Source organism: Myotis daubentonii, chromosome 2 (genome assembly GCF_963259705.1).
Source record: "Myotis daubentonii chromosome 2, mMyoDau2.1, whole genome shotgun sequence".
NCBI classification, from domain to species: domain Eukaryota; kingdom Metazoa; phylum Chordata; class Mammalia; order Chiroptera; family Vespertilionidae; genus Myotis; species Myotis daubentonii.
Genome location: NC_081841.1, coordinates 20,189,376 through 20,204,411, shown reverse-complemented (window position 1 = coordinate 20,204,411; position 15,036 = coordinate 20,189,376). Strand labels below are relative to the sequence as shown.

The window sequence follows — 15,036 nt, the reverse complement described above, 5'->3', positions numbered from 1 at the left end:
ACACTTTGATGTAGAAAGAGTAACAAGAGGAATTTTGCTGTATTAGATATTAAGATAATAATAACTAATATTTACTGAGTACTTTTGGGGGCTAGTAATATTTATAGCAATCCTAAAAGATAGCTACTATGACTATCCCCATTTCACAGTTGAGGAAAGTGAGCAAAGAGAAGTTAATTGACTTTCCCAAAGTCACATGAATGAGTGGACCTGAGATTTTAACCCAAACAGTTGGGCTTCAAGGCTCTTTCTAAGACCATACTCTGCCTCTGATATTTTATAATCTGAATAATAGCTGAAAACTTAATAGGTAGGTTAATGGAATAGAACAGAAAGCTCAAAGTCAAACCTTAATGTATATAAGACTGAAGATGTAATTAAGTTGAAAATTCAAATCAGTGGATAACAGAGAATATATTTAATACATGGCTCCAGAGAGATAATAATGTTGAGGTTAAATGCACAGGCTTGGTATTAGACAAACCTAAGCTTATATACCAGTTCAACCACTTAACTAGCTCTCTGACCTTGGCCTAACAACAGCAACTGACTCATGGAAGCATATAAATTGCTTCATGTAGTGCTTTACACAAAACAAGCACTCAATAAACACTGGCTGTTAGCATTAGCACCCAATAAATACCAGCTATCATTATTTTTGGCACCAGAGGAATAAAGCTAGAATCTTATCCCCTCACACCACACACAACAAAATGTCCAGCTAAATGTAGAAAAAAGAAATAAAAAATAGGGTAGGTCTACCTAATCGCAGAATGAGAAAAGACTTTCCACTTATAAAACAATGGGGAAGCCCAGCCGGTGTGGTTCAGTGGTTGAGTGTTGACCTATGAACCAGGAGGTCACGGTTCAATTCCCCAGTCAAGGGAAAGCATGCAACAGGCATCAGATTAATGAATCTCTCTCATCATTGATGTTTCTATCTCTTTCGTCTTCTCCCTTCCTCTCTGAAATCAATTAAAAATATATATATTAAAAAAAAATTTTTTTTAACCTTAAAAAATAGGGAAAAATCTTAAAACAAAACATAGATGATTATACAATAAGAAAAGTTAAAACACTGACATCTTAATCATAAAATTAAAAGGAGCCCTAACTGGCTTGGCTCAGTGGATAGAGTGTCAACCTGCAGACTCAAGGGTTCCAGGTTTGATTTCAGTCAAGGGCATGTACCTTGGTTGCGGACACAACCCCAGTAGGGAGTGTGCAGGAGGCAGCTGATCTCTGCTTCTTTCTCATCGATGTTTCTAACTCTCTATCAATCTCCCTTCCTCTCTGTAAAAAATCAATAAAATATATTTTTTAAAAAATTAAAAGGAAATAAATTGGAGAAATGAATATTTATCACAAATAACAAAAGATTAATATACTTAATACTTTAAAATCTTAAATGAACAGGTAAGAAAGACTCTAAAACCCATAGGGAGAAAAGGTACAGAGATTAGGAACACCTGGTTCACAGAATAAATATTTTTAAATATCAAAAAATACTTAGAGCCCTAACCAGTTTGGCTCAGTGGATAGAGTGTCAGCCTGCGGACTGAAGGGTCCCAGGTTCGATTCCGGTCAAGGGCATGTACCTTGGTTGCGGGCACATTCCCAGTGGGGGGTGTGCAGGAGGCAACTGATCGATGTTTCTCTCTCATCAATGTTTCTAACTCTCTATCCCTCTCCCTTCCTCTCTGTAAAAAATCAATAAAAATATATTTTAAAAATACTTATAAAGTTAAACCTCTCTAGTTAGTAAATAGACACTTAAGAGTATTCTTTGTCTATCAATTTATCAAGGTTGAATAACCTTAAGAATTACATTCAGTGCTAAGACTGTTGAGATGGCCTCTCTCACATTACTATGAAGGGCTAGTAGCATGATTTTTCTAGAAAGCAATTTGGCAGTAGCTTTCTAGAACTTTAAAAATGTTTATATACTTTAAGTTCCACTTCTAGGAATGTAGCTTTAGGAAGGAATCAAGAAACAAAAAATATTTATGGGACCACTGAACTGAACAAATGTAAATATTCAATAATAGGAGACTAGTTCAAAAAAGCAACAAACATCCATGCAATAGACTTAATTCAAAGCAGCCATGCAAAATCTTATTTCTGAAGAATTTAACAGCATGGGAAAATGCTCATGTTATCAAAGAAAAAGCAGGACAAAATGGGATTCGAAAGATAGTATATAGCTTAACAGATAATATATAAACACGTAAAATACAAGCATTTAAATAGTACTTAACTACATGTATGGGTGTGTATGTGTTTATATATGTAGATAGACAAGGAGAGGTATAGAGCCTATTGACCCTGGACAAGTCACCCTATCACCTTGCCTATTGCATTCATAATATGAAAAGGTATGTGCACAAACAAACCCTTCTCTTCAAGGTAACTCATGGAAAAGCTGGAGGAAAATATGTCAAAATGGTAAAAAAAAAAAAAAAAAAAAAGGTATTCCCTTATTGAAAAGTTTGTTTTTTATTCTTACGCTTTTGTAAATTTTTGAAAAATTTAAATACTAAGAATGTATCAAAATACATTCCTGCAAACAGTATGTGGTATTTTCACACAGAACTGGAGTAGAAACAAAGTGGGCAGACTTTGCTGTCAGATGCAGCTGGGTTTCAGCCCTGGCTCTGTCTTTGTCTTGCTGCATGACTGAATGAATTGCCACAATCTGTGTCACATTAGTTTCCTTGTCTGTAAAATGGAGATGATAACTGTACCTCTCTCCTGGCATGGTTTTAAGGAGTATAGATTGCCGGGAGCCGGTCCATCCTTGCTGTTTCAAGGGACCTGGCATATATGGCATACGGTTCTTAATATGTTTGCTCACCTTCTTGGCGCTGTGTTTTAACCAAGGTCACCTCTCCGAGAAAGGTTGAATCCCCAGGTAGGGATTTTCCCCTGAAGTTAGGGAGGGAATAAAACCCCTCAACTAAGTGCCAGGCGGGTAATTAATCACTTTAACTACGAACAATCATGCTTAAGCTACATAATCTTTACTCCCTGGAATGGAGATAAGAAACGCCCTAACCTTTGTAATAGAGATTGATAGGATTGAATCAACTGGTATAAATACAGATGTAACTAGACAGCAAGAAACAGAACTTAGGAGACAGGACTTAGAAGACAGGACCAAGAGAGACCGAACCTAGGCACAGAACCTACACAGAACGTTCTCTAGAGACAGAAGGACTTCGCTGGAGACAACATGGCAAAAGATCCTGGACTGAACCTGACTACAGAAATTGGCAAGAGAACTTGACTAGAACCTGGTGACTGAACCTGGCTGGAGAACCTGTACAGAACCTGGCTGGAGATCCTAAGCAGAACCTCTCTGGAGATCCAGACCAGAACTTGGCTGGAGATCCTGGCTAGAGATCCTGGCTAGGCTGCTGATCAACTGAACGCTGTCTCCGTGTCATTCCTTCTTTGCCGACTCCGTCCACACCTTTGGGGACCCCTGGACCTGCTGGGGTTGGACCCCAGCAATAGATAACATGTAAAGTGCTAGGTTGACTGTCTAGCACAGAGTATTTTGTCAATGCCTGCTATCGCAATCACCTCCTAATTCTTTTATTTGTCCCCTGTTGATTGTTAACTTGCTGAGATGTTTAGTTTCCAATTTTACATAAAAACAGGGACTGACTTTATGTTTCCTTAGAACAGTATTTTGCTCATAGCTGGCTTTTCTTTCCTTGCCTACTTCTTTTCCCCAACACTGTTACACACGATGCTGTACTGGTCATATGATAAGGCTGGTTGATAAGTCGTGTGTCATAGAGAGACTTCCACGAGTTACCTGGAAGAGAAGGGATTATTTGTGCACATATCTTTTCATATTATGAATACAATAGGCAAGGTTAATAGGGTGGCTTGTCCAGGGTCACATAGTCTCTACACCTCTCCTTGCCTATCTACTGTATCATATGCCTCATAAAAATATATGATTCTGAAGACTGCAGAGGGCTCCCTACATTTGAATTATGGCTTCTTGTAGCTTCTTCACAGCAATATCGAGGACTGTCTTCCATTTCAGAATTTCCAATTTTGTGTGAGGATAGTGAAAGATCCAACCTTTAAAAAAAAAAGACATTAACAAAAAAGGGATATTTATTTCAAAATTTACCCCAAGTCAGTACCCACTGGGTAAATCCTGCCCATCAGTCTACCAAAGCCTACTTGAAAAGGGAACCAAAATCCATTTATATTAAAGTATAAGTAATTATCATCTTAAGAATTACCTGTCCTCAAGGAGATTTGCTCTAAAATGTGATCAAGACTTTAACTCCAAGGAATTAAACCCCTATGATGACATCTGAAGTATTAGAGGCCTTTCAAGAATCCCTACATACACTGTAGACCTACAGATGAGGGTCTTCAGTTTCCCCGTCTCAGGAAAGAATCCTGTGTGCTGGAGAGAACATTTTATTGGTAGTCTACAGATTTGGGTCCTTTTCCTGACTATCCCACTAATCTGTTTGGGTACTCAACATCTTTAGGCTTCAGACTGCTCATCTGCAAAATGAAAGAACCGAATGACATGATCTCTAAGGTCTTTCAATTCTAATGTTCTCCCCTTGTAAAATTCTACCCTTGTAGTGAACATATGGAAAGATTCACAGATGGCTTGAAGGAATTTGGAAGAGAAAACATTGCATTTTCTTTATTCCATCTTGCCAAGTCTAGTCCATTCAATAAACCAGTAAATTACATATGGAAGAAAAATTTAAAAATGAAGATATGAAAGGGGTGGAAGGCATGGAATCTTACCACACAAGCACTGTTATTGTTTTGGTGTAGCTTCTTCCAAATACTGTTTATTCTGTCTTCAGATCTTTTGCCTTAACCACAAACTCTTCATTTGGCCGTAACTCCAGGTGAAATTTTGAATCAGGACATTGTATCTCTTCTCTGCTTTTGTCCTCACCTCCATTCCCCACCCTACCTCTAAGTTAAGGGCAGGATTTCTTCTCTTCCAAAACAATGGATCTAGTTGACTTTTCTTACTTTGAGGTATCGTCCCAATCCCATCCCATGGGATTCAAGTTGGGCTGACAATAATACGTTCTAGCAACCCGTGAGCCAATGACCGAGGTTTGACCAACAGCATTCCTTTATTTCCCAGGCCACCATGATTGGCCATAGGGTGGGCACTTGACTCAAACAGAGCTAATCTGAGTCATTATTTAGAACTGAAACATGGGCCTTGGGTGGGGAGGGGAAGGAGAGCACTTTCTTCCCAAGCTGGAAGCACATGAACCTATGGCTGGTAGTGACCATCTTTATAATGTGGGGTGAGCCTAACTGTAGAATTCAACCAAGCAGAGGTGGAAAGAACATGGTGAGTCCCACATCCTGCCTTGGACACTGTTCCTGCAATTTTTCCTTTAATCTTCTGAGCTAGCCTCTAAGACATGAGCAAATAATTCTCTTGTTGTTTAAGCGCGTGTGAGTTGGGTTCTTGTGGCTTACTGCCTAAAGATTCCAGGCTCATCCCTATAGGACCATGAGAACCATCCTAACTTTAGACTGGAAGGACTGAACAAGCACCATCACTGGATTCCTTAGGATTAGATAATGTAAGTTTTTCCAGCCTCCCACTTTGAGATTTCAATCTCTGACCTTCAATGATAAGGCCTTGCTCCTTGTTCACAGATTATCTAGTGGGCTGGCCACCGCTTACCATCTAATTGCTTGCTGGGGGATTTCCAGTCATTGGATTTTACCCACGTATTTGGATTCTTTGACATTTTCATCTAGAATTCTCTCATTACCTTAAGATTTACTTCATTCCTATTTGCTGTTTTACCATACCTACTGGCTTGTTCTTAGCATATGCACCTGGGTCTAGTTCCTCAATATCTGTCCCACCCCAGTGAGACAGTTCTAGTTTTAAATTTTGATCCCTCAACACATCAAATTCAGAAGTATAAATAGAGAATGGGGAGCTGTGGAAGGAACACTTATCACTAGACACATTATCTAAAAGCAGATCCTTTCAACTATTTTTAAGGTTGTTAGGACTATGATAAAAAGGCCATGAAGAGCAAATCTATAAGACATATGGCAGTCAGCCTCAACTCCTACTGATTCTCTGAGCTACACAGCTATGTTATGTTTGTGTCCCAAGGAATAATAAGTTTTCCTTTTCCTAACAACCCATATCTTATCCATTTATAACTTCATTCAGGTATAGAGAGCATTCTTTCTAGATTTGGGCAACCATAAACTTTCTTGGGCAGTCTCCTTTATAACATGTAAACAATTTAAGAATCTATTTTTGCCTTTAACACAGAAGCCTTGGTTCCAAACCCAGAATGGTAGGTTTTTGTGTTGGAAGGGCCCTGGGTTGCTCTTCTAGGGACACAAATGTCATTGTTACGTAAACTAGTTCCTCAAAATCATGAAGGAAAAACTCACAGGGTACAGGAGTGGAGAAACCAGGAAGAGCAGGGTTTGATGGTGATACCTTTGAAAAGTTTGACTTCAAATCTATGATTGTGGTACTAAGAGGATGTCTGGGAGAAAGGCTTCAAATTCAGTGAATGGAAGTGATCCTCACTCTGGTTGCTCATCAAAATTGACCCTGATTTGGGTGGGTAAAGGGATCTTACCATTTTCTAAACAGATCTTGGACGACAGTGAGAAGTGAATGACAAAAGGTAAATTGCTTTCCTGGAAGATCTGGGAATACTGCTTTTGGCTGAAAACAGCTAAGGGAAAAAAGAAGAAGATGAGGAGAGGAGAAGGAGAAGAAAAAGAGCATTTTGCTAGATTGTCAAAAAAAAGCCCAATTGTCAATATTTTAATATTTTTATGAAGGTATTAGTTTGGTGAAGACCAAGGGAGGGAGAGGCAGGGGTGGGTGGAGATGGGCAAAGGGGAAGGGGCAGAAAGGGGGGACACCTGCATTAATTTTTTAAATTAAAAATTAAAATTTTTAATTAAAAAAAGAGAAAAGCATAAAAATACACTGGAAGAAAATATTTGCAAAGCACATTTACAACAAAGGACTAATATCTAGAATATATAAAGAACTCTGAAAGCTCAACAATAAGAAAGTAAACACCCTAGCCAGTTTTGCTCAGTGGATAGAGCATTGGCCCGCAGACCGAAGTGTTCTGGGTTTGATTCTGGTCAAGGGCACGTACCTCTGTTGGGTTGCAGGCTTCTCCCCAGCCAGGGAGCTGGTCAGGACACATGCAGGAGGCAACTAATCGATGTGTTTATCTCACATCGATATTTCTCTCTGTCTTTCCCTCTTTCTTCCATTCTCTCTCTAAAACAAATAATCAATGGAAAAATATCCTTGCGTGAGGATTAAAAATTTTTTTCTCTTAAAAATAAAAAGGAAGCAAACAATCCAGTTAGAAAATGAGCAAAAACATAAAAGACATTTTACTGAAGAGGATATATAGAGGACACATATTCCACATCATTAACCATTAGAGAAATGCAAATTAAAACCACAGTGAAGGACCTAGCTGGGTAGCACAGTTGGTTACAGTGTCGTCCCAATATACCAAGGTTGCAGGTTCTATCCCAGGTCAGGGCACATACAAGAATAAAGCAATGAATGCACAAATAGGTGGAACAACAAATCAATATTTCTCTGTCTCTCTCTCTCTCTTTCTCTCTCCCCGCTTCCCCTCTCCAAAACCAACCAAAAAAAAAGAAAGAAAGAAAGAAAGAAAAAATAAGCATGAATAAAATCCCACTGAAATATCATTACATGTCTATAAGAATGGCTAAAATAAAAAAAAGGTGATGACATACACATACTGGCAAGGATGTCACTCATACATTGCTGATGGAAATGTAAACAGTACAGCTTCTCAAAAAAATAGTTTGGCATTTAACAGTTTGGCACTTAACATATAAAAGTAAACATGAGATTAACATGCGGCCCAGCACCTGTCTTCTGGGTATTTATCAAAGAGAAATCAAAACTTATATTTACACAAAAACATGTATACAAGCAGCTTTCCTAATAGACAAAAGGTGGAAGGAAGGAAGCAAGGAAGAAAAGGAGGGAGGGAGGGAAAAATCCAGATGTCCTTCAAGGAGTGGATGGTTAAACAAATTGTGATACATTCATACTGCAGAATATAGCTGAGCAGTAAGAAGGAACAAATTACTGATACATGTAACCTAGATGAATCTCTGAGAATTAAGCTAGTTGGGAAAAAAGGCTATCACCAAAAGTTATACATTGTATGATTCCAGTTCATATAATCTTGAAGTGACAAAAATATTAAAATGGGGTACACATTGGTGGTTGCCAGGGTTAAAGAGGGGGTAGGGCAGGAGGAACATAGTCTTGCCTGCAAAAGGACATGAGTGATCCTTGTGGTAATGCAAGCATTTTGAATCTTGACTGCATCAATAGCCTGGTTGCGATACTATACAATAGTTTTGCAAGATGTTGCCATGTGGGGAAAAAATGGGTAAAGGGTATATGTGATCTTTCTACATTATTTGTTATAACTGCATGTGTGTCTGTAATTACCTTAGAAATAAAAGTTTAATTTAAAAAAATTACTTATGTGGTAGCATCATTTTTCTGTTGGACCATGCTACTGTTGAGAGAATTTGTAAGATCTCCTGAGGCAAAGGCTTCATATCACATGGATATGAAGCATAATGAATGCTATATTGAACTGGAAGCACTATAAATTTTTCTGTCTGCCCAGCCAGTGTTGCTCAGTGGTTGAGCGTCGACCTATGAACCAGAAGGTCACGGTTCGATTCTCAGTCAGGGCACATGCCTGGGTTGTGGGCTTGATCCCAGTGTGGGGTGGGCAGGAGGTAGCCGATCAATGATTCTCTCTCACCATTGATGTTTCTATCACTCTCTTCCTCTCTGAAATCAATAAAAATATTTTTAAAGAATTATGTCTTACTGCTGACATTCATGAATTACTAAAATGATTAACACAAAACAAATATCACTATAATATAACCAAATACAATGTTCTGTCAATATCTCACTTGCTACTTTTATTCTTTTTTCCTTATTTATAAATCTAATTAGTAATTTCTACTTACATATTTTTTTCATAGGATTAATTGATACAAAATGGTGGTGATCTCTTTTTGTTTTCATCAGAAGATTTTCCTTATGACATTCTATTGGATAGTTGCTGATTTTGTCAACTATCATGGAATTGGAATTTTTTTGCAAGGCATCCTGTTTCTTCAACATTGACATTTTGGTTTCATATTTATTAGCTTCTTCAATGAGATCATGCCAACTGTAATTCACAAGATTTACAATTCCTACAGGGAAAGCAATATTATACTCAGCATACATCTGCAATGTCTCCCCAAGTTCACACAGTAATTCAGCAGCAATGTCTTTATATTCTTCAAGCAGACTCTTTTGCATTTGTATTTTGGAGAATGTAAGGTTAGCAGAAAGCTTGGAAACAACAGGAGTTGGTGAGAAGGCAAATGGTTGAAACGCATATTGCTTCTTCAATGCAGCTACCATAGATAGACTTGGTTCCTCACCCACTTCTTTAGAGTTAAAACTCTCTGTAGTACTGTAAAAAACATATGTGAGACTTAAAGATATTGAATACCTTTTAACCTAGTAATTTGACTTTTAGAATCCATCTTAAAATATAATTTAAAAGATGTATAGCAGCGGTTCTCAACCTGTGGGTCGCGACCCCTTTGGGGGTCGAATGACCCGTTCACAGGGGTCGCCTAAGACCATCGGAAAACACATATATAATTACATATTGTTTTTGTGATTAATCACTATGCTTTAATTATGTTCAATTTTTAACAATGAAATTGGGGGTCACCACAACATGAGGAACGGTATTAAAGGGTTGCAGCATTAGGAAGGTTGAGAACCACTGATGTATAGCATCTGTATATAAAATTGCAAACTGTAACATTATTTTTTTTATATTAGTAAAAATTGAAAAGAACCTAATATCTCATAGGAATAGTGCTAAGTAAGTAAATAATTCCATACCCGAACAATGTATAGCAATAAAAATTGTTTATAAATTTCTCTTAATAATTTTGGGAAATGATTATGTTATATAAAAAAGATACACAATTACATATGTGGAATGATATCAATTGTATAATGTATATATCATATATCTGGTAATAAAGAGCCTAAGCAAATGTCCACCGAAAAGGAAATTAATTGTGGGATTACAGAAGTCATTTTTTATTTTCTCCTTTTATACTTCACTAGAGGCCTGGTGCACAAAAATTTGTGCATTCAGAGGGGAGGGGGGTCCCTCAGCCTGGCCTGTGCCCTCTAGCAGTCTGGGATCCCTCAGGGGATGACCACCTGCTGGTTTAGGCATGCTCCCCGGGGGATTGGGCCTAAGATGGCAATCAGACATCCCTCTGGCAGCCCAGCAGCCCTCGGGGGATGTCCACTTGCCAGCAGGGAGCAGGCCTAAACTGCAGTCGGACATCCTTAGCACTGCTGAGGAGGCAGGAGGGGCTCCCACCACCACCGCTGTACTGGCAGCCATCAGCCTGGCTTGTGGCTGAGCAGAGCTCCTCCCATGTGAGAGCGCCCTGACCACCAGAGGGCAGCTCCTGCATTGAGCGTCTGCCCCCTGGTGGTCAGTGTGTGTCATTGTGACCAGTCATTCCCAGTCCTTTTACTGTTAGGGTCAGTTTGCATATTACCCTTTCACTATATAGGATAGAGGCCTGGTGCAAGGGTGGGGGCTGGCTGGTTTGCCCTGAAGGGTGTCCCGGATCAGGGTGGGGGTCCCGCTTGGGTGCCTGGCCAGCCTGGATGAGGGGATGATGGCTGTTTGCAGCTGGTCACACCCCCTTCAGGGTGGAGGTCCCTACTGGGGTGCCTGGCCAGTCTGGGTGAGGGGCTGAGGGCCGTTTTCAGGTTGGCGGGTGACTGAAGTTCCCAACCTCTCCTTTTTTTCTTTTTCTTTTTTTATTCTGGGATTTATTTACCTTCTATGGCTGTCACTGGAGCTAAGAGCTGGCTTTAGCTCTGAGGCTCAGCTCCAGCTCTGAAACCTCGGCTGCTGAAAGCAGGTATCTGGGCTTTGTTTAGCTTCTATAATTGAAACACTGTTGCAACTCCAGCTCTGAGGCCCGGCTGGCTGAAAGCAGGTTTCTGGGGATTGTTTAGCTTCTATAATTGCAACATAGTTGCTTAGAGTGCAACTCAGAGCTGGGCAGTGGCAGGTGGGGAACCTTGGCTTCCTCCATCACTGGAGCAAGCAAGCCTCCTGTTCGCTTCAGCTGCCTGGCTGCCGGCCGCAATCTTGGTTGGCAGTTAATTTGCATATCGTCATGATTAGCCAATGGGAAGTGTGTCAGAGGTATGGTTAATTACCATGTTTGTCTATTATTAGATAGGATGCTCTTCTAACTTTTCCACAAGAAACATTTTTTTTATACACAGAAGAAAAAAACCAATATATGTGTGTCATTTATTCATTTGTTTAATTATAAGACAAGACATAGATCATTTTTTCCAGAAAGGCTTCCCTGAATTTCTTAGGTTCTAAGTCTACAAACTTATTGTGTTCCCTTAACCCAGTGGTCGGCAAACTCATTAGTCAACAGAGCCAAATATCAACAGTACAACGATTGAAATTTCTTTTGAGAGCCAATTTTTTTAAACTTAAACTATATAGGTAGGTACATTCAAATTTAAATTCACGGTTTTCATCTTCCGTTTTTCTTTGCTGCTTCTTTGTAGCCATCTCAAACAGGGCACCTAAAAAAATGTTTCATTTTATAATAATAAAGCCACCAACACAAAAGAATTACAATTCTTAAATTGATGACAAAAATCTGTAGGATCTGCAGCTGGTTGGAAAATACAGGTAACTTTATGCTTCGAGTAGGTACTTTTGTCACCTGTGCGCGATTTGCGAAGGCGACTAGCACTAACCACTGCTCCATGAGACTGCTGACTGGCTCACTAAACTCGTGCATGAATCGCGCGCTGTGTATCTCACGGCCCACCTGCGCCGCTTCTCCTGTCACCCTACCAACCGACACCCCCCACTTCTTCTAATGACACTTCTTCAAAATAGACTCGCCTAGGCCGAAAACCGACTTCTGTGCATGGGCCACAAAGTTTCAATCGTATTGTACGTGCACACCCACAAGTGGTATTTTGTGGAAGAGCCACACTCAAGGGGCCAAAGAGCCTCAGGTGGCTCTCGAGCCTCGGTTTGCCGACCACTGCCTTAACCCATCCAACACACCCCTATCAGATGTTATTGTATTTGAGAGAAGACAGAAATCCAAACAGGTAAGCCTCATATTCCCCATGACCACCTTTGTAGGAGGTTAGGTGCAGGGAGAGGGAATTTACCAAATCTAGAAGAGGCATTTGAGAAGCTTAGAGACTGATGAGGGCTTTTGATAGCTGGGACAGTTTGGAGCGGGAGCGCTATGATTTTAAAATTTGGAATGTTTTCCTCTAAACCAGTTGTTCTAATATTTCTAAGACAGCTACCCTCGTCATCACAATTTCTTTATTACTGAATGTATTAGGGTTATATTGATTAGTAAAATTATATAGGTTTAAAGTGTAAAATTCTATAATACCTCACATGTATATCATGCCTCTTTCCAGGAGCATTTATCACCCCTATAAACTCTCCTACCTCCCTCCACTCCTGTTTGTCATTACAATTTCAAAATGTTCTCTTTCACCAAGTCAATGTGGTGAAACATGTCAACACCACCCGATGGACTTTATAAAATGGTACAGAGCACTAAAGAGTCACATCTTTCTCCTAAATGGTGGTACATTAACATAGTTTGAAAAATAACATTGGTTTCTCAACTGAGGGTTTAATGTAAAAAGGCAACTTTTTTAGATCAAAAGGCATTTGAATTGGAATAAGAATTGTAAATGTAGATCTTTAGCCATTGGTTCTATTTTCACATTAATATTTTTTAGATGGAAGACCTATTTTTGAAAACTTTAAACATAATATTATTATTATAACTCATACATTTCTATATCCCGTTATAATAAACTTTCAAAGTTGCTCTCATAACATCATTTCTCCAAACTCTAATACTAAACCTATGAGGCAGCTACTGTGTTATCTCAATTTTATGGTATTTTCTTTGTAACATCCTGTAAATATGCATTTACAACTCTCAGATTTATCTATTGCTCAAATAAAAGAATAAGACTACTTAAAATAATAATAAACTGTAATACCTTCCATTTATTAATTGCCTCAATATGTACGTACAGTCAATAATTATACCTCCTTCAGAAGGATATTAAGAAGGTTAAGAAATTTAATACATATTTAAAAATAATATTTATATATCTGGTTTATTTTTTTAATGAAAGGTGAATTTATTAAACAAAAGTAGTATGTAGAAAGTTTGAACGTATTTTTTTTCCGTTTTTCTCCTATTGACCTTCCCCCGGCCTCTCCTACCCCCAGCACATGCCCTTACCCCCACCCCCAGTGTCTTGTGTCCATTGATTATGCTTATATGCATGCATATAAGTCCTTCGATTGATCTCTTACCTGCCCCCCCCCCAACACTCCACAGCCTTCCCGCTGTAATTTGACAGTCTGTTCGATGTTTCTCTGCCTCTGTATCTATCTTTTTGTTCATTAGGTTATAATGTTCCTTATTGTCCATAAATGAGTGGGACCATGTGTTATTTTTCTTTCACTGCCTGGCTTATTTCACTTAGCATAATGCTCTCCAGTTCCATCTATGCTGTTGCAAATGGTAAGAATTCCTTCTTTTTTACTGCAGCATAGTATTCCATTGTGTAATGTACCATAGTTTTCAAATCTACTCATCTGCTGATGGGCATTTAGGCTGTTTCCAGATCTTAGCTATGGTAAATTGTGCTGCTATTAACATAGGGATGCATATATCCTTTCTGATTGGTGTTTCTGTTTCTTGGGATATATTCCTAGAAGTGGTATTACTGGGTCCAATGGCAGTTCCATTTTTTTGTGTTTTTTTTTGCTTAAAGTATTACAAAGGGTATTACATATGTGTCCTTTTTTTCCCCCCGCCCTTGACAATCCCCTGGCCTTCCCTACCCCCCAGTGTCTTATGTCCATTGGTTATGCTTATATGCATGCATACAAGTCCTTCGGTTGAACTCTTACCCGCCTCCCTCCTGCCCCCCAACCCTCCCTGACCTTCCCACTGCAGTTTGACAATCTGTTTGAGGCAGCTCTGCCTCTGTATCTATTACTGTTCAAAAGTTTATAATGCTCTCTATTATCCATGAATGAGTGAGATCATGTGGTATTTTTCCTTCATTGACTGGCTTATTCACTTAGCATAATGCTCTCCAGTTCCATCCATGCTGTTGCAAATGGTAAGAGTTCCTTCTTTTTTACAGCAGCATAGTATTCCATCCTGTAGATGTACCACAGTTTTCTAATCCATTCATCTACTGATGGGCACTTAAGCTGTTTCCAGATCTTAGCTATGGTGAATTGTGCTGCTATGAACATAGGGGTGCATATATCCTTTCTGACTGGTGTTTCTGGTTTCTTGGGATATATTCCTAGAAGTGGGATCACAGGGTCAAATGGGAGTTCCGTTTGTAGTTTTTTGAGGAAACTCCATACTGTCTTCCATAGTGGCTGCACCAGTCTGCATTCCCACCAGCAGTGCACAAGTGTTCCTTTTTCTCCACATCCTCTCCAGCACTTGTCGTTTGTGGATTTGTTGATGATAGCCAGTCTGACAGGTGTGAGATGGTACCTCATTGTTGTTTTGATTTGCATCTCTCGGATGATTAGTGACTTTGAGCATGTTTTCATATGTCTCTTGGCTTTCTGAATGTCCTCTTTAGAAAGGTGTCTATTTAGATCCTTTGCCCATTTTTTGATTGGATTGTTTATCTTCCTTTTGTTAAGTTGTATGAGTTCCCTGTAAATATTGGAGATTAAACCCTTATCAGAGATAACATTGGCAAATATGTTCTCCCATGCAGTGGGATTTTTTGTTGTTTTGTTGATGGTTTCTTTCGCCGTGCAGAAG

At 39.2% G+C, this 15,036-nt stretch overlaps 1 protein-coding gene across 4 annotated transcripts in view; it reads right to left on the bottom strand.

Annotated features, from left to right (window-relative positions):
- Window positions 1–15,036, bottom strand: part of LOC132227162 (uncharacterized) — a 46,284-nt gene that overhangs the window by 6,165 nt on the left and 25,083 nt on the right. For all 4 annotated transcript variants that reach the window (XM_059681950.1, XM_059681952.1, XM_059681951.1 and 1 more), the window contains 3 exons: window positions 9,073–9,569; window positions 6,639–6,737; window positions 3,999–4,098 (listed from right to left, as the gene is read on the bottom strand). In XM_059681950.1, coding sequence (XP_059537933.1) covers window positions 3,999–4,098; window positions 6,639–6,737; window positions 9,073–9,569 — 696 coding nt within the window. The remainder of the gene's footprint in view (window positions 1–3,998; window positions 4,099–6,638; window positions 6,738–9,072; window positions 9,570–15,036) is intronic.